The 20,680-nt window shown below is 42.1% G+C and overlaps 1 protein-coding gene and 1 pseudogene across 1 annotated transcript; both read right to left on the bottom strand.

The window, feature by feature from the left end:
• Window positions 1–322: 322 nt before the first annotated feature.
• On the bottom strand, window positions 323–1,173 carry LOC140470818 (histone H2A-like; annotated as a pseudogene).
• Window positions 1,174–1,902: 729 nt separating this feature from the next.
• On the bottom strand, window positions 1,903–2,755 carry LOC140470878 (histone H2B type 1-O-like). Its single transcript, XM_072566825.1, has one exon. It carries the CDS (start codon window positions 2,732–2,734, stop codon window positions 2,354–2,356), a length of 381 nt encoding a protein of 126 aa, XP_072422926.1. The 5' UTR covers window positions 2,735–2,755; the 3' UTR covers window positions 1,903–2,353.
• Window positions 2,756–20,680: the final 17,925 nt, after the last annotated feature.

Genomic DNA, 20,680 nt, shown 5'->3' with positions numbered 1-20,680 from the left:
CTCATTGACTCCCTTTGTGATGAGGTGGAGGCAGGAGAGAAAGGGAAAAAATGGCGCCAAGAGATCAACGGCTCATTTTCAAATTTGTAAATGCCCGCCATCGTGTAAAAAAAAAGAGCAGAACGTTTCACAGAAGATGCATGAGCACGTACACGTTGATTGCTTTTTCGATTACGAAATTAAAGTTCAGACAATCTCGCTTTACCCCATTCCCGCCTCTACAGCTGAAAAATGCGTCACTGGTGTTCAATCTGTTCTCTCTCCCCACAGGCAGGGGATAGAAGACTGAGTGTGAACCGAGCAGAGAATAAAGCGAAACAGGGTCAGCGACTGTTCCTTACTGTATTCTGCAGCGTTACTGACTCGGTCAAACCAGCTCTGAAAGGCATTGTGAATGTAATGAGGTCAAACCCGATCAGGGACATTCGCGCCGCCATTCTAAACTCATAGGACAGAGTAACGAAAAAGAGAGATCACTCAGGCCATAAGAAATCCTGTAGTTCAGGACATTCGTACAATTGAATTTTATGATAAATTCTTCCTCCACTCCCAGACTGTAACAGTATCCAAATAAATGGAGCGTGGAATTCATTGATGTCCGGCACAAAGGCATTAAGAGGAAAATAATCAATCTGACAGCGAGTTTAGCCCCTTTCATAGATGATGTGAGTGGCTCTTAAAAGAGCCTTTGGGTTGTCACATTCAAGAATAGTCTCTTCACTTTTTAGCAGATCCAGCAGCGGCGGATTTCTTGGGCAACAACACGGCCTGGATATTAGGCAGCACCCCGCCCTGAGCGATGGTCACCCCTCCCAGCAGCTTGTTGAGCTCCTCGTCGTTGCGCACGGCCAGCTGTAGGTGCCTGGGGATGATGCGGGTCTTCTTGTTGTCCCGGGCCGCGTTGCCGGCCAGCTCCAGGATTTCAGCCGTCAGATACTCCAGCACCGCAGCCAGATAGACCGGCGCTCCGGCACCCACACGCTCAGCATAGTTACCCTTTCTCAGGAGCCTGTGAACACGGCCCACCGGGAACTGCAGGCCAGCCCGGGACGACCGAGACTTCGCCTTGGCGCGACCTTTCCCACCGCCCTTTCCTCTTCCAGACATGTTCACAATTTCACAAACACTTTCAGAGAGAATGCTGCACTCCGCCCACATTGCGGCCTCTTATACCTTCGGGAGGAATGGTGAAGCGGCCGTTTCTGATTGGTCCCATTGTTCAGCCCCTCCTAATGTTGTTTCAATTCCCAATCAGATATCTGCCTCATTCCCCAATCCGGAGAGGACACGGGGAGGGGGGCGGAAAGAACCGGCACCAAATCATCAACCGCTTTCTTTCCAATTTGAAAAGCCCGCCAATTTCCAAACGAAGGAGTATGTATTACACTAAGAAATTAAATACAAAAAACTGAATAAGCTGTTAAAAACATTAATACTCATGTTAATTTAGTTTTTGTTTACAAATGTATACTTCACACGGTCTTACTGTCCCAAATTTGCCCACCTGTATCTGTCCATTTCTGATCTTGAGAGTGGGTTGTTTGTTTTTAATCTTTAGAGGCTGAAACAAAACGGGCCAAACATTGCAGTCTGCAACCTGTCTTTTCACTACACATTTCAATATCTCCCCGATCTGCTGATAAAGCAGCACAGAACATTCTTCCGGCTCAGTATCAATGGCGAACACGGCGTTTAGACGATGTTTTAAAGTTGTCCTCCCTTATCGGTCTCAATCAGATTCAGCAAAAATCTCCACATTGCAGTCCGGCAGCTGTTTTGGTGTTATCGCGGTTCACTTTGAAAGCCTCTTACTGACAGCAGAAAGTGCTTTGCCTTTTGCATTCTGAAAAAGCGGAATAAATCCGCGCAATTATTTTATATCAAGAGTAAAATACATCAATTCGTGGGACTGTAAGCTCTTCCGTTTGGTTTGCCAGGGTTAAAATAAGTGCTATCATAACAAGGCCTTTCGCAACTTGAACAATTAAGGCGAAAAAAGATTCCATATGGTTTCATCTGCTCTCTCTAGCGTTTGTAAAGTCGCTCCCCACCACATCGTCAATTTGCAACGCACTTATAAAAATGACTCACCGGTGCTTAATCTGCTGTCTCTCTACTGACCGGGGAAGGGGCTGTTTGTGATGTATTTTCATCTCCACCCCCATTCCCGTCTCACCAAATTGTTAAGCAATTAAAAAAGCGAACGCAGTTCAGAAAGTTAAAATACCTTATGTAAAATATCTATGTAAACTAACACTTCTTTAGAAATGGTTCAGGTCACTCTGGGAAGTTGTAGGTGGCTCTTAAAAGAGCCTTTGGGTTGTGGGTGTATGTTTCAGTGCAGTGCGGTCCTTCACTTGGAGCTGGTGTACTTGGTCACCGCCTTTGTACCCTCCGACACGGCGTGCTTGGCCAGCTCCCCAGGCAGCAGCAGCCGCACGGCGGTCTGGATCTCCCGGGAGCTGATGGTGCTGCGCTTGTTGTAATGGGCCAGGCGGGAAGCCTCCCCCGCGATACGCTCAAAAATATCGTTGACAAATGAGTTCATGATGCTCATGGCCTTGGAGGAGATGCCGGTGTCGGGGTGAACCTGCTTCATCACTTTGTAGATATAGATGGCGTAACTTTCCTTCCTAGACCTTTTCCGTTTCTTGCCGCCCTTCACCGGCGCCTTCTTGATGATTTTCTTCGCGCCCTTCTTGGAGGCTTGCTGAGCTTTCTTCTCATCAGCCATAGCGCCGCTCACTGTCAGACACAAAATAGGAAGATCCGGCTCGGAGCTGCCTTTTTATAGACTGTAGACGTCAGCAATGCTAATGAAGGATGGGGTAAATCCTGATTCCCGATTGGGTAGTTTACAATGACATATTTAACAAAATCTCAGTCTCTCTCATTGGTTTATGCGGTATCCAATGTGGATCTGTCAGAATCTGCAATGAAATGTGAAACGGATGGTCATTCTGTTCCTGTCAGTCTGACTGAGGGAGATTTGTGTCTGTGACACAGAAAGTGACTGTGGTATTGGCTCGGTTTCCTTTTGCTCGTTGTTGTGATGATGTGGGAGTGGAAGGGTGTGTTTGCAGCTCTGCATGTCTGTTTCTGGTCCTCTGTATGGGCTGGAATTAACGCAGAACTTGTCATTTTATGAAAAAAAAAGCTTCCATCCATTTGAAATTGTGATTACATTTGTTGTCAAGTTACACAGTCAACTGTGTTTTCTACCCTTGGGGTTGATGTAACTCGTTCTCAATTGCACGGAGTTGAAGAGAAATGAAAAGAAAAAGTTTCTATGTAATATTTTTCTTCAGTCACGTCTTGACTGTGGGATGAATATATTTCTGAGATCTTGACAGATACTGTGTGCTTTGCAAGTACCTGCAGTGTAACTGAACCACGTCGCTGCACTTTTCATTTAGGCGTTTTGCAGTTTCATACAGGGATTTATAGGATTTCTCAGTGTTACGCGAATACCTGTTAACCAGCAACTGTTAGCATGCTATATATATATATATATTTATATGTTACTTTAACTTTGTATCTGTCGTGTCCTCATTTACACATTTGGCATTCACTCAACACCTGTCAACCGAGGTTCTGGTCCTCTGTGTAATAGTCAATAAATATTACTTCAAGAGAGGTTTTATTCAGTAACCATCAAATACTGATGTAAGCGGTAAAACATTACACGATTTGCCAGCCACTTAGAAATATTTCTCTAATCTGTGTCCCTAGGAGAAAGTGAGGATTGCAGATGCTGGGGATTGGAGGGCTTATGCCCAAAACGTCGAGATGAAGGACCTATGCTCGAAACATCGATTCTCCTGCTCCTCAGATGCAGCCTGACCTGCTGTGCTTTTCCAGCACCACACTCTCGATACCAAACTGTGCCCGTCTGTTTCTGGGATGTATTTTTGTAAACTCTATTTCACAGTCTTTACATGTCAGTATGTTACTGGACTGTAACTCAAACCTTCTTAAGTGTAACTTGTTGTTTTACCCTGTAGGTGTCATCTATTGACATAAGAATGTGTTTCATGTAGTACCTACAATTTTGAATGTCCCAGATACCACTTTGGATAGACTCAGGTAGGACTCACTACCCTCCAGTCCCATACTCTATGAAAATCAACTTCTGCAAATTGAAGTTGAGTTTGTAATTCTAACTCCAGCATTTCAATAAGGAATAACTCTTTGTACATTGTTACTGACAATATCTGCAATGTCACTGTTGATGTGACATTGTTTATGCCAGTTTCTAGCTAATCAATAGTTGTATTATATCCTAACAATTTATTACTTTGCAAGTGACGCAGTATTTCATGCTGTAACTGCCAGTTTGTTGTTTCTAATCTTGTGTTTACTCAGTTTCAGTCGTTCACTGGGATGTCAGAGAGCAAATATCTCAACATCTCAAAGTTTCTGATGAAATGGATGGTTAATCTTTTTTCACTCCATCCCTGATATGCCTCAGTAACTTATAACTGAATCGATTAGTATGTGATCTGTGAGCACACACATATCAGTAAGTTACAGATAAAGTGCATGGTGAATGATGCCTCCCATTCCTGTCATGCAGATACAGTGTCTTTGCTGTAGTTATTAATTTCTTTCAGGCTTGTGTCACTTTAAATATCTGAGAGCAGAAGACCATTAGAAGCATGAGAAGTCTGTGGCATTTTCATCTGCCTGTGTGTACTCTGTCATGAGATCACAAAGGCTTTAGTTATGATCGTCATCTCATTTTGATGTTTAGTGTCCATAACCAAAGACTCCATTATGTATCAAAAAAAGATATATGGCTACATTAGCATAAATTAAGCTGAGAACCCAACCCCACCTGCTCTCTGTGGAACAGATCAAGGGGAGAATGTTCTACATTTCTTTCTGAGACAGAAGGCTTCCTGTTCAAGCCTGTGTCCCTTACTCTGGATTCTCTCATGAGCAGTGACATACTCCCAGCATCAACTCTGTCAACTCCCTTCAAATCATTTTCTTTTGTCCTAAAGATGATAAATTGTTCTTCAAATCTCCAGTGAGAATACGCCCAACCATTTTATACTTGCAATGAGAGCCTATATATCAATCTACAACTCTAAGTTTCTGCAATGTGAATATGAGAGTGCAGGTATCACTCTGTCCCAGTAAGATTCTGCTATGTGCATACTTGAGTGAAGTTATTACCCTATACCTGTTGGTTTCTACTGTGTGAATATGTCAGTTTCTGCTCTGTTTAATTACCAATCTGTCCACGTCAGTTTCTGCATTGTTGAAACGTGAACATAATTGAACATAATGTTCTGCTAAGTAAACATGTGGGGTTCCGTATTGAAATGTACTTGTCACTTTCAGTGACACGAATGCACGAGGGTAGTTATCAATCTTTCCCTGTCAGTTGCTGCTTTGTGAATGTATTGATGTAGTTATACATCTGTACTGATGAAGGGGCTTTTAACCAAAACGTCAATTCTCCTGCTCCTTGGATGCTTCCTGACCTGCTGTGCTTTTCCAGCATCACACTCTCAAGTCTAATCTCCATCATCTACAGTCCTAACTTTTGCCCATCCATCGGCAGTTTCTGATCTGTGACAATGGAAGTATAGTTATTGATCAGTCCATCAGTTTCTCCAATTTGAATATGACAACCTATTTATCTATCTCTCCCGGTCAGTTTCTGTGATGTGAAGATGACAGTCCAATTATCTATCTGCCCATGTCAGATTCTGCTGTGTGAATAAGAGTGTTTCATTATCAGTCCTTACCTGTCAGCTTTTGCAACATCAATATGATTTTAGTTATCAATCTGCCTCATTAGGTGAATATAAGAATGTAGTTATCATATAACTGTGAGATTCTGCTCTGGGAATATGTGAGTGTATTATAAAAATGTACCTGTCAGTTTCTGCAATGTGAATGTGTTTGTGCAATCATCAGTCTACCCCTGACAGCTTCAACTATATGAATGGATGAGTGCATCTGTACCTGAAAGTATCTTTACCTGTCAGTTTGTCTTCTGTGAATAAGTGAGTGTACTTACACATTTGTCTCTGTTTAACATGACACTTGCAGAAACTGCAGGAGCTCTTTTTACTTCAAATCTCTGTTGCTCAACATGAGTAAGATTTTATCTATTGCCATCACCAGCGTGGCATGGTGGCACAATGGTGCCAGGGATGCAGATTCAATTCCAGCCTTGGTTCATTACCTGTGTGCAGTTTGCATGTTGTTCCCATGCCTGGATGGGTTTCCTCTGGGTGCTCCAGTTTCTTTGCATGGTCCAAACATGTTTAGGTTAGCTGGATTAGCCAAAATTGACCAGTAGTATTCAAGGATGTGCAGTGTCAGTGGGTTAACTATGGTAAATGAGGAGTTATGGGGATAGGATGAGGTCTACACCTGGCTGGGATCCACTTTGGTGAGTTGTTGCAGGGGGATGGGCCAAATGAACTCTATCTGCACCGGAGAAATTTTATGTACTGTAATTGAAAGTAATACTTTATTAATACCATTTGCAGTTTCTGACAGCGTAAAGCAATTTGGATAATTTCCACAACTTTTATTCTATGGTACAGGTTATGATTGTAAGTCATATTCTGAATGTGCATTTTGAACTTATTGTTCACATGTTTATAACAAGACCACTTTATGAGGGCTTTTGCATTCTGTATCCAATAATCTTTGGGGATCTGTCTAAATGTGTACCTTTTCACATTAATATTTAATTTCCATTTCGACCACTTGAAAACAAAGTTTTCATTTAGTCATTTTGTATGAGATGTGTTCTGTTTTCACTTTGTGGAAACAAATTAAATTGCAATATTTGTTTCAATCTGGCACTTGGCATGCTAGCTAATTCCTTCAGTTTGGACAAACAGAATTGATACATGAATTACGTATAGTCATAGAGTCAGATAGCAAGTTTAAACCATGATGAGATAATTGGAGCAATAATTAACCTGAATACTTATTTACTTCTTTCCCTATTTAAGTGAAATACATTGTTAGCATGCAATAAGTTCAGTATTTCCAAATAAACAAGTGGAGTTTACTTTTTGACCAACATTATACTATGCATTAAAGTTCTATAGGAAGTTCTCTTATACACTGGGACTGACATACTTCACTCTTACCATTCCTGTTTAATTTAATGAAATGGTAGCTCTTCCAGCCATGTGATCCTAGAAGGCTTGAGTTTTCTATTTTTGCCTACGGACCTATTAACCTGACAGTATTTCTGTGTTTTGCAAATTATTCTGTACCCACTGTGTATGGCACCATCTCACTCTTTGTTGTGTCCAGAAATCATCAGTTTCCTTCAAGTCCTTCATTACGTAAATAAGGACAATAACTGGTGCAGTCTGCAACTGTTTGTTCTTCTCTGTGAATGCAGAACTAATCTTGTTTCTTCCATACACGGTTTGTGTTCTTAGGAAGTACTCTCTACCTGTCAGTCTGTGCTATTTAATGGGACTGTGATATGGTTTATTGTCCTTCAAAACTCTGCTCAGACTGTCAACAGATTAGAGCCATGTTGTCTAGTGAAAAACTTGGAAAATAAATTTAATGCTGACTACTCGGGCTGTTGTGTACACACACTGATTTTATGTATAAAAACGATTTTTGAAAGGAACGGTTGTTATGAAAGATGCCCACACTCGATTGATCCTGCTTCAATCTTCCTGCATTGTGCTACTGAGCAGTTTAAATGTTTACTGTTAAATGGGCAGCCAGTTAGCAAAAGGAGAGAGTTTTCAGTTCATGTTTCCTGAAGTGAATGGGCAAAATCTTATTTTCTTTGACTGTATCTGTCGGATTCACAGGCAAGTGAAACCACAGCACATTGTCACAGAAAGGATCTGTGCTGTTCTTCAGAGTCAAGGAGCTAAAAGCAATGGACCTTTGCACCTCTGATAGTGCAGAGTCTAACTGGGAGTAGTGATATCAAGATATGGCCTTCAGAGAGGCACACAGTTATATAGCACAGAAACAGATCCTTTGGTCCAAGCTGTTCATGCTGACCAGAGATCCTAATCTGACCTTGTTCCATTTAAGTTAAAAATCTCAACATCAGGTTATAGTACAACAGGTTTACATGGAAGCACTAGCTTTCAGAGTGATGAAGAAGCAGTGCACTGAAAGCTGGTGCTTCCAAATTAACCTGGTGTACGACAAATTGGAGTTGTGTGATTCTTAACTTTGTCCATCCCAGTCCAACACTGGCACTTCCACATCATGGCTAGTCCCACTTACCAGCATTTGGTGAATATCCATCAAAACTGTTCCTATTCTTGTATATATCCAGGTGCCTATAAAAGGTTGTAATTGTACCCATCACCTCCACTTCCTCTTGTAACACATTCCATACAATCACCACTCTCTATGTGAAAGAGTAACCCCACAGGCCCTTTTAAAATCTTTTTTCCACAATTCAAACCTGTGCCCTCTATTTTTGCACTCACCCACATTTGGAAAACAACCAGGGCTATTCACCCTATCATGCCCCTCATGATTTTCTCAACCTGTACAAAGGTCACACCTCATTCTCCGACAGTCCAGGGAACAAAGCAACAGCCTGTTCAGCCTCTCCCCCAAACTCAAAACCTCCAGTCCTGGCAATGGAACATCCTGATGAGAGTAGTGCAGTTGACGTGGTTTACATGGACTGCTGTAAGGCCTTTGTCGAAGCATAACCCCTGACCAGGGAAGAAAGACTCGGCAGGCAGCATTCAGGCAAGTGATAGGTGCTTATTCAAGCAGAAACGGGTTAGTGCAGGGAGAGGGCCAAATGATCTTCCCCAGGGACTGGCCTCAGAAAAGAGGTCCATGACACAATTTCTTTTTACAATAAAAAGCAATTTTGCTTATAAATGTTCTGATAACAATCACATACAACTTGATTATGATGTTCCTCCCTCTTACTTTACACACCCTGTTCAATGAGACACCTAATCAATGATGGGCATTTCTATGGACAGCTCCAGGATCCCCTGACCTCTCAGAGTTTAGAGGACACTGTAATCTCTAGGCCTTGCGATCTTTCTATGCATCCTATTCATTCACATTCCAAAGTTATTTTCTAAACACCCTCGGGTTTCTCTCAGTCTAGCTGATCTCTCTCAGGACAGCTTGAATGCGGTTATTCATTGTATTCCATTTTATCAAGATCAGTTGCTCCTCTGATATAATTCGGACAGTGGGGAATATATGAAGAAAAATAAGAGGACAGTTTGTTTTGACGTACTTGCCACAGACATGTCATTTTAATTTCTGTTGTAAAAACTCAGTTACAAATGTAAAGTAATTTAGATATCCCAACTATTAGCACTTTGTGATTAATAGGCTGTGAGCAATCTATTGTGTTCTGGGTGTAAGAGAAGTCATTACCTAAAGCTAATTCACCTTCACTTCCAGGTTTAAGTGCTTCTTTTCCCCTTTATGCTTTAGTATTATGCATCTATTTTTTGTGCTGGAAACTACGGTGATGATGCTACGTCTCTTTACAAGAACCTAATTCTGAATATTCTAACTTATTTCAAGAAACTGAGTACTATAAGATAATTTTAGCTGTTGCACCCTCAGCTGTTTTAGGGGATTAATGGGCTTTAACTAGCATCTGGATTCTGTTCATTAACTGGGACAATTATCCTTTCATTTAATGTGGCTGGAGTTACTCATTTATTGGATCTTCGGTCTGTTTGTCAGAACAGTTTTGAATGGGAATAGGCTGGATTCTTTTTACTGGCCTCGGAGTGGCTTGTTCAATGGAATCATTCTGCCTTACTGTGCAAGTAGGCTGCTTGGTGTAGTTTCTGCCTGCCATTGCACTTCACATCCTGCTGTTTAATTCTTAAAGATCAGTTTGTGTTAACAGACATGGGCCACTCTATTCTGGCCAGGTACAGGCCACCCCTACAGCCTTTGACAAAGTCCCATATAAAAGACTGGTCCAAACTCGGCTCTTGGAGTCTCAGGCAAATTGGATCTGAAATGAGCTTGCAGCCAGGATGCAAACTATGAAGGGTTGTGGAGGGTTGTGTTTGTGATTGGAAGCCTGTGACCAGGGATCAGTGCTGGGACCCTTGCTGCTTGTTACGTACATATTAACAATTGGATATGAATGTTGAACGTATAATTACTAAGCCTACAGGTGAATTTTTCTTGCAGAAATGTTATATGTGTCAGTGCAGCCTTGGAGTGCAATGGGCCTGTTCCTGTGTTGTATTGTTCTTTGATCTATGACATGAAAGTCAGTGGCGTTGTTGACAGTGAGGAGGATGGTCTCAGGCTACAGTATATGAACATTGGGCACTGCAATGGCAGATGGAATTTAATCCTGATAAATGTGAGGTAATGTATTTTGGAAGGTCTAATAAGGCAAAGAATTACACAATGAAGGATTGGTCCCTCAGCAGTACTGAGGACAAAAGGGGCCTTTGTATACAAGTCTATAGACCACAGAAGGTGGAATGGGACAATTTGGCACAACCCTTTTGGCGCCGATCATTTGGCCCTGCCATTTTGGCTCTAAACTGTTTTGGCGCTTATTACTTTGGCGCTGAGCTGTTTTGGCATCAATTCAGAATAAAAAAAAGTCTTGTAGAGCCCGTAAGAAATTCGTTTTTATTGCATTGTAAGAAAGAAATCTAATTCTTTTTTATTCATTATTTTAACCTATTCATTATAAAAAGGAATTTCTACATTTTGCTATATTTATCAAACACATAGATAACCATCGTGTGAAAATTTTGGTTTGTCTTTTTTGCTTAGAATGTTTTCAGTCATTTCTGGTATGGGCTCTCCAAGAAAATAGAAAGAAAATTGTATTCAAGCTTTCCAATGTGAAGACAGAAGGGCTTAAGTACCATCAAGGCAGTAGATGACTATGAACATTTGTTAAATGAGAAAATGATTACAAAACGAGATTTAAATCTACAGCAGGTCATTACAAGCTTTGACTATCAACTTGCTAGTTGAGAAAATTACATTAGGTCGTTAGTCATCCTCTCTTCTTTCACCAAACAAGACTTTTATTTTTATTCTGAATTGGCGCCAAAACAGCTCACTGCCAAAGTAATGAGCATCAAAATAGTTTAGAGCCAAAACGGCGGGGCCAAATGTTCGGCGCCGAAAGGGCAGCACCAAAACGTACCCGACCCCACAGAAGGTGTCAGTGCAGGCAGACAGGCTGCTGAAGAAGGCATACAGAATGCTTTCTTTCAGCACCTGAGCTGTTGAATATAAGAGCAAGGAAGTCTTATTCCACCTTTATAAAACAGATCAAATACTGTGTGCAGTTCTGATTACCACACAATTAGAAGGATGGGATTGGCTGGAGAGGATGGAAAGTCTCCAACAAAAGGGGAGACTGTATGAACTGGGTTTGGTTTCCTCTGAGCAGAGGTGGTTGAGGAAGGATCTGACTGAGATATACAAAATTGGAAAAGATGCAGACAGAGTAGATTGTGAGAATCTTTCTCCCCATGGCAGATGAGTCTGAGACCAGAGAATAAAAGTTGAAGGTGCATGGAAAGCAGTTTAGGGGATATCTAAGAAAAATATTTTGATCTAGAGGGTGGGTAAAGTTTGGATCATGCTGCCCGAGTGTGTGGTGGAATACTCTCACAGCATAGAAAGAAACATCTGGATGTGCCCTTTAAGAAACCAGGACATAGTCAGCTATGGGCCAAGTGCAGGTAAATGGGATGAATGCAGTTTGCTGTTTGTTGGACATCATGGACATGGTGGGCTGAAGGATCTGTTTCTATGCTGTATGACTCCATATCTTTATAACATGCTTGTAAATCTTTTCTGCACCATCTCAAGTTTAACACCATCCTTCCTGGAGAAGGGAGATGAGCGTTACACACAATCTCCTAAAAGTGGCATCACTAATGTCCTGTACAGCCCAACTCCTACACTCAATGTTCTGACCAATGAAGACAAGCATGCCAAATGTTTTCTTCACCGCCCTGTCTACCTGTGACTCTACTTTCAAGGAAATATGCAGCTGCACCCCTCAGTCTCTTTGTTCAGCAACACCATTAAGTGTATAAGTCCTGCCCTGGTTTGTTTTACCAAAATCTAACACCTCCCATGTATCCAAACGAAACTGAATCTGTCACTTCTTGGCTCACTGACCCACCTGATCAAGGTCATAATTTGTTTATTTTTTCAGTGCACAGTGATATAATTATTTGAAGACTGTTGAAGTAGTGGCATGGTGGCTCAGTGGTTACCACAGCTGCCTCACAGAACCAGGGTCCCAGGTTTGATTCCAGCTTCGGGCAACTGTGTGTGGAGTTTACACATTCTCCCTGTGTCTGCGTGCATTCCCTCCAGGTGCTCCGGTTTCCTCCCACAGTCCAAAGGTCAGGTGAATTGGTTATGCTAGATTGCCCATAGTGTTAGGTGCATTAGTCAGAGGGAAATGGGTCTGGGTGGTTTCTCTTCGGAGGGTCGTTGTGGACTGTTTGGGCCAAAGGGCCAGTTTTCACACTGTAGGGAATCTAATCTAATCAAAAGGTATGTATTAATTACCCTCCACTGTATTATAATGGTGCTCACTATCAGTCAGACACTTGTGTAGCTCAATGGAGAAGAGGAGGAAGACAGAAAGACTCTGATTTTCTCTCATGCAGTGGTGGAAATTGGAACAGCCAAACTAAATTTTTTTGAAGAATGAAACGTTTGAACTCTTCATATAAAAAGATAAATGAGCAGCTTTAGGAATCTATGTTATCTTGTGAGGAGTTACTGAGAGATAGTCACTTGTCAGATAGAAGAAGAAAGGCCAATGGGTTACAGTCAGGGGGCTGAAAGGGAACCAGCAGACAGTGCAGGGATCCACTGTGGCCATTCTGTCCCTGTTGCTCAGAAGGGAAGGGAGGAGAGGAAGAGTGTATTCGTCATTGGGTTCTCCATAGTTAAAGGGACATATAGGAGGTTCTGTGGGAGCGAGACAGACTCATGGTTGGTGTGTTGCCCCCTAGATGCCAGGGTTCATGATTTCTCACATTGTGTTTTCAGGATCCTTGAAGGGGAAAGGGAGCTGCCCCAAGTTGTGGTCTACATACGCACTTACAACATAGGTAGGAAAGGGGATGGGGATTTAAGGCAGAAAGTCAGGGAGCTAGGGTGGAAGCTTGGAGCTAGAACAAACAGAGTTGTTATCTCTGATTTCTTGCCCGTGCCAGCGAGATAGCGAGAGGAGGGAGAGGAATGGAACACATGACTAAAGGGATGGTGTGGGAGGGAGCGTTTTGGATACCTCGATAATTGGGGTAGCTGGGACCTCTACAAAAATGATGGTCTACACCTGAAGCAAAGTGATACCAATATCCTGGGGGATGTTTGCTAATGCTCATCGGGGGTGGGGGGGGGGGGGGGGGGGGAGGGTTAAAAAATATTCAGTAGGGGGATGGGAATCTAAATTGTAGTTCCCGTGTCCAGAGGTTGAGCATAGTTAGGTCAGAAATATGGTTTCAATGTCACAAGTGTGCACCGGCAAGCAGGAAGGTGGTTTGAAGTGTGTCTACTTCAACGCCAGGAGCATCCAGAATAAGCGGGCGAACTTGCAGCATGGGTTGGTACCTGGGATCTTGCTGTTGCAGCCATTTCGGAGACATGAATCGAGCAGGGACAGGAATTTCTGTCATAGATTCCAGAATTTCGATGTTTCAGTAAAAACAGAGAAGATGGTAAAAAAGAGGGGGTGGTGTGGCATTGTTAGTCAAGGACAGTATTACGGTGGCAGAAAGGATATTTGAGGACTTTTCTAATGAGGTAGCATGGACTCAGGTTAGAAACAGGAAAGGCGAGGTCGCCCTGTTGGAAGTTTTCTATAGGCCTCAGAATAGTTCCAGAGATGTAGAGGAAAGGATTGTCAAGATGATTCTGGATAGGAGCAGAGTAACAGGGTATTTCTTATGGGGACTTTAACTTTCAAAGTATTGATTGGAAATACTATATGTTGAGAACTTCAGATGGGTCAGTTTTTGTCCAATATGTGCAGAAGAGTTTCCTGAAACAGTATGTAGACAGACCAACCAGGGTTGGGGTCATAACGGATTTGGTACTGGGTAATGAACCCAGCCAGGTGTTAGATTTGGAGGTAGGTGAGTACTTTGGTGAGAGTGACCACAATTCGGTTATGTTTACTTTATGAAGGAAAGGGGGATCTGTTTATACTGCAGGGCAAGATTTATGATGCATAGGATGGCGAAGGAAACTGCAGGGGATAGGCACAATTGAAATGTGGAGCTTATTCAAGGAACAGCTACTACGTGTCCTGGATTGGCATGTACCTGTCAGGCAGGGAGGAAGGGGGTGACTGAGGGAGTCACAGTTTACTAAGAAAGTTGATCTCTTGTCAAGAGGAAGGCGGAGACTTATGTTAGGATGACACGTGAAGGCACAGTTAGGACGCTTGAGAGCTACAAGCTAGCCAGGAAAGACCTAAAGAGAGAATTAAGAAGAGCCAGGAGGGGACAAGAGAAGTCTTCGGCAGAAAGGATCAAGGAAAACCATAAAACTTGAAAAATACAATGTTGTCGAGGATAATATTGAGATACAGGCTACTAGACTAGATGGGATATGGGTTCACAAGGAGGAGGAGTTAGCAATTCTGGAAAATGTGAATATAGATAATCTCCTGGACTGACGTAATTTATCCTAGGATTCTCTGGGAAGCCAGGGAGGAGATTGCAGAGCCTTTATGTTTGACCATTAGGTTATCATTGTCTACAAGAAGAGTGCCAGAAGATTGAAAGGTATCAAATGTTGTCCCCTTGTTCATGAGGGAAGTAGAGATCACCCTGGTAATTATAGACCAGTGAGCCTTACTTTGGTTGTGGGTAACATGTTGGAAAAGGCTCGAAGAGAGAGGATTTATAATCATCTCAATAGGAATAAGGTGGTTAGGAACAGTCAATATGGCTTTGTGAAGGGTAGGTCATGCCTCACAAATATTATTGAGTTCTTTGAGAAGGTGACCAAACAGGTGAATGAGGGGAAAGCAGTTGATGCAGTGTATATGGATTTCAGTAAAGTATTAGATAAGGTGTTTTCAGTAATTTTTCAAATGGTAGGCTACTGCACAAAATATGGAGGCATGGGATTGAGGGTGATTTAGCTGTTTGGTTCAGAAATTGGCTAGCTGAAAAAAAAACAGAGTAGTGATTGATGGGAAATATTCATCCTGGAGTTCAGTTACTAGTGGTGTACCGCAAGAATCTGTTTTGAATCCACTGCTGTTTATCATTTTTATAAATGACCTGGATGAGGGTGTAGAAGGATGGGCTAGTAAATTTGCGGATGACACGGAGGTTGGTGGAGTTGTGGACAGTGCCTTAGGATATTGCAATACTCTTGCTTATCAAAAATGCCGCTCCCCTTCCTCTCTTCCCTCCTTTTCTGTCCTGTAGCATTTACATTCTGGAACATTAAGCTGCCAGTCCTGTCCATCCCTGAGCCATGTTTCTGTAATTGCTATGATATCGCAGTCCTATGTTCCTAACCATGCCCTGAATTCATCTGCCTTCCCTGTTAGGCCTCTTGCATTGAAATGAATGCAGTTTAATTTATCAGTCCTGCCTTGTTCTCGGCTTTGTCCCTGCCTGCCTTAACTGTTTGACTGGCCTTTGTTCTCAACTGTACCAGCATGGTCCCTCATAGCGCCAGGGACCTGGGTTCGATTCCAGCCTTGGGCGACTGTCTGTGTGGAGTTTGCACATTCTCCCCGTGTCTGCGTGGGTTTCCTCCGGGTGCTCCGGTTTCCTCCCACAGTCCAAAGATGTGCAGGTTAGGCGAATTGGTCATGCTAAATTGCCTGTAGAATTAGGTGCATTAGTCAGAGAGAATGGGTCTGGGTGGGTTACTCTTTGGAGGGTCGGTGTGGACCAACTGGGCCGAAGGCCCTGTTTCCACACTGTAGGGAATCTAATCTAATCTAAAATAATCTAATCTCTTTCCTCACCAACTCCCTGGGTCCCACCCCCACCTTACTAGTTTAAATCCTCCCGAGCAGTTCTAGCATATCTCCCTGCCAGTATATTAGCCCCTTTCCAATTTAGGTGCAATCCGTCCTTCTTGCACAGCTCTTTTCTTTCCTCAGACTAATTGAGGCGTGGAATATTCTGCCTGCAACTGTAGTAGACTTGCCAACTTTAAGGGCTTTTAAATGGTCATTGGATAAACATATGGATGAAAATGCAATAGTGTATTGTGTTGTCATGTTCTAAATTCTATTATCTCACTAAATCTTTTCTACTCTTGTTTCAAATTATGATTATGTGATCATATTGAGTATTTGAGAGAATGGTATTGAGTTTTCTTGCATTTTATATCAGATTTCATAGGAATGCAGGGCTATTTGGAGAAGATGAAAGCTAATTTGAAACAATGGCACAAGAAGTCTTTTTGATGAAGATAAGAGTCATTAAAAAAATCTGTTCCTGCAAGTTGGAGAAATGGAGAATGATGTTGTGATAAAGGTGGGGATGGCAGCTCCTCTGCCACCATGATACATGTATGGAAATGGAATGCTGTCTGAATGGGAGTAGAATTGTTAGCTGGATGTTTCTGACTGCTGCAGACCACAATGACTTCATGGGAGAGTGATATTCATTTTGATCTTCTGTTGCCTGCAGTGTATATGGAACTGTTAATCCTGCTCTGCAGTTATGATGTTGGTATTTTGAACTAATTGTCAATTAGTCAGTTGCTGTGTCTGTGTCTGCGTGTGTATGCCTACAGTAATTATTCCCTATTGTCAGGAATAAAACCAGAAATTCCTGGAGAAACTCAGTTCTAAATAATAGTTACTAGCCCAAAAACATTAACTCTGCTTTCTCTCCACACATGCTGCTAGATATGCTGAGTTTTTTTTCAGCACTTTCTCCTTATGTTTCCAGCCTCTAGCATCTGCAGTTTTATTTGTCAGGTTTTGGCACAGAATGGGTGTTTGGAATTCACATTATTTAATTGTCATGTGACTATATATGACAACTATTCATTATAGGATTAACTCTGTCCTGCCCAAACATTAATAAACTTAATAACACTGATTCATCCTGTAAATTGGTGACTTTTTTCTGGTTTTCTTCTATCTCTGGACTTAACACCTGTGTTATATATGGTTTTTGAAATGATGTTACAGTCTGATTTTTTTTGCATCTTGATTTTAACTTTAAAAATGTCATATTAAATGTAGATTTAATGCCTTTGCTGGGCATCTATTTCAGATAAGAATTCTGAAAAATGGTGTAAATATCAATGGACTTGACAATATTAGGAAGAACTTTCAAACTTTGATTGGCAGCAGATGCTCGCAGGTTAAGGAACAGTTAGAAAATGGGAAACCTTTAAAAATGAGATAACAAGAGTCCAGAGACAGTCTGTTCCTGTTAGAGTGAACGACAAGTCTGGAAAGTGTAGAGAATGCTGGATGACGGAGAAATCCAGAGAAAGGAGTAAACATATGTCAAGTATAGACAGCAGAGATCAAGTGAATCCTTAGAAGAGGAAAAGGCAGTAGGAGTATAATTAAGAGGGAAATCAGGAGGGCAAAAAGGGGACATGAGATAACTTTGGCAAACAGGGTTAAGGAAAATGCCAAGGGATTTTATGAATACATTAAGGACAAAAGGTAACTAGGCAGAGATTAGGGCCCCTCAAAGATCAGCAAGGTGGCCTTTGTGTGTAGCCACAGAAGATGGGGGAGATACTAAAAGAATATTTTGCATCACTGTTTACTGTGGAGAAGGACATGGAAAATATAGAATGTGGGGAAATAGATGGTGATATCTTGAAAGATGTACATATTACAGAGGAAGAAGTACTGGATGTCTTGAAATGCATGAAGGTGGATAAATCCCCAGGACCTGATCAGGTATATCCTAGAACCCTGTGGGAAGTTACCATAGTGATTGCTATGTCCCTTGCCGGGATATTTTTATCAGGATAGTCACAGGTGAGGCGTCGGAAGACTAGAGGTTGGCTAACGTGGTACTACTATTTAAGAAAGGTGGTAAGGAAAATCCAGGGAACTTTAGGCTGGTAAGCCTGCCATCGGTGTTGGGCAAGATGTTGGAGGGAATCCTGAGGGACAGAATTTAGACATATGTTGAAAGGCAAGGACTCATTCAGGACAGTGAACATGACTTTGTGCGTGGGAAACCATGACTCACAAACTCAATTGAGTTTTCTGAAGAAGTAACGAAGAGGATTTCCACATGGGAGACTGGTTAGCAAGGTTAGATCTCACTGAATACAGGGAGAACCTACCATTTGGATATAGAACTGGTTCAAAAGGTAGAAAACAGAGGGTGGTAGTGGAGGATTGTTTTTCAGACTAGAGGTCCATGACCAGTGGAGTGCTTTAAGGATCGGTGTTGTATCTACTACTTTTCGTTGTTTATAGAAATGATTTGGATGTGAGCATAGGAGGTACAGTTAGTAAGTTTGCAGGCGACACTAAAATTGGAAGTATAGTGGACAGCGAAGAAGGTTTCCTCAGATTATAATGGAATCTTGATCAGATGGGCCAATGGGCTGAGGAGTGGCAGATGGAGTTTATTTCAGATAAATGCGAGGTGCTGCATTTTGGGAAAACAGATCTTAGCAGGACTTATACACTTAATGGTAAGGTCCTAGCGAGTGTTGCTTAACAAAGAGACCTTGGAGTGCAGGTGCATAGTTCCTTGAAAGTGGAGTCACAGGTAGAGTATTGAGTATTGAGTATTGGTCAGAGTATTGAGTACATTTTGCAGCTCTTCAGGACATTGGTTCAGCCACTTTTGGAATATTGTGTACCGTTCTGGTCTCCTTCCTATCAGAAGGACGCTGTTCAGAAAAGATTTACAAGGATGTTGCCAGGGTTGAAGGATTAGAGCTAGAAGGAGAAGTTGAATAGGTTGGGGCAGTTTTCCCTGGAATTTCGGAGGCTGACGAGTGACCTTATCGAGGTTTATAAAACCATGAGGGTCATGGATAGGAGAAATAGACAAGGTATGTTCTCTGGGATGGGGAAATCCAGAACAAGAGGGCACACATTTAGGGTGAGATGGAAAAGATATAAAAGAGACCTAAGTGGCAAGGTTTTCATGCAGAGGGTGGTAGATGCATAGAATGAAATGCCAGAGGAAGTGGTGGGGGCTAGTACAATTGCAAATTTTGAAAAGCATCTGAATTCATATATGAATAGGAATAGTTTGGAGGGATATGGACTGGATGCTGGCACATGGACTAGATTGGGTTGGAATAGCTGGTTGGCATAGACAAGTTGGATCGAAGGGTCTGTTTCCATGCTGTACATCTCTGACTCAATGATTGATGAGAGTAGAGTGGTGGACATGATTAATGTGGACTCCAGTAAGACGTTTAACAAGTTTCCACATTGTAGACTGGTTAGCAAGGTCAGATCACATGAAAATCAGGGAGAACTAGCAATTTGGACACAGAATTGACTTGAATGTGGAAGGCCGAGGGTGGTGGTGGAGAGTTACCTTTCAGACTGGAGACCTGTGATCTGTCATGAGCACAAGGATCAGTGCTGGGTTCACTGCTTTTCATCAATTATACAAATTATTTGAATGTGAACATAAAAGGTTTGCAGATGGCATGAAAATTGGCATAGTAGTGGACAGCAAAGAAGGTTCCCCCAGAGTACAACAGGATCATGATCAGATGGGCCACTGGGCTGAGCAGTGGCAGATGAAGTTTCATTCAGATAAATTTGAGGTGCTTCATTTTGGAAAGGCAAGTCAAGGCAGGAGTTATACACTTAATGGTAAGGTCCTGGAGAGTATTGCTGAACAAAAAGACCATAGAGTGCAGGTTCATAGTTCCTTGAAAGTAGAATTGCTGGTCAATAGGATAATGCAGAAGGCATTATTTATTTATTGGTCCGAACATAGAATATAGGGGTTCTGGATTAGTGGTGCTGGAAGAGCACAGCAGTTCAGGCAGCTTCTGAGGAGCAGTAAAATCGATGTTTCGGGCAAAAGCCCTTCATCAGGATTCCTGATGAAGGGCTATTGCCCTAAACGTCGATTTTACTGCTCCTCGGATGCTGCCTGAACTGATTTGCTCTTCCAGCACCACTAATCCACACTCTGGTTTCCAGCATCTGCAGTCATTGTTTTTACCTATAGAATATAAGAGTTCAGACGTCATGTTGCAGATATACAGGTAATTGGTTTGGCTGCTATTGGAATATTGTGTCAATTCTGGTCTCCTTCCTATCAGAAGGATGTTATGAAACATGAAACATTCTGAAAAGATTTACAAGCTTGTTACCAGGGTTGGAGTATTTGAGCGAAAGGGAAGGCTGAAGAAGTTGGGCCCGTTTTCACTGGAGTGTTGGAGGCTGAGGGGTGACCTTACAGAATTTTATAACCCTTATAAAATTCTGACGTTTATAAAATCAGGAGGGTCATGGATAGGCGAAATAGACAATTTTCCTTGAGGTGGGGGAGTTCAGAACTAGAGGGTACAGATTTCAGGTGAGAGGGAAAAGATTTAAAAGAGACCTAAGGGGCAACGTTTTTATGCAGGTGGTGATATGTATATGGAATGAGCTGCCAGAGGAAGTGGTGGAGGCTGGAACAATTCCAAAATTTGAAAGGCATCTGGACACTTACATGAATAATAATGGTTTAGAGGGACATGGGCCAAGTGCTGGCAA

The sequence above is a fragment of the Chiloscyllium punctatum genome, chromosome 52, assembly GCF_047496795.1.
Source record: "Chiloscyllium punctatum isolate Juve2018m chromosome 52, sChiPun1.3, whole genome shotgun sequence".
Lineage (NCBI taxonomy): Eukaryota > Metazoa > Chordata > Chondrichthyes > Orectolobiformes > Hemiscylliidae > Chiloscyllium > Chiloscyllium punctatum.
Note: the sequence above shows the minus strand (reverse complement) of the source record. Positions and strands in the feature narration are given on the sequence as shown.

Coding starts and splice junctions, on each gene's coding strand:
- LOC140470878 (XM_072566825.1), bottom strand. CDS start 2,734: ATGGCTGATGAGAAGAAAGCTCAGCAAGCCTCCAAGAAGGGCGCGAAG.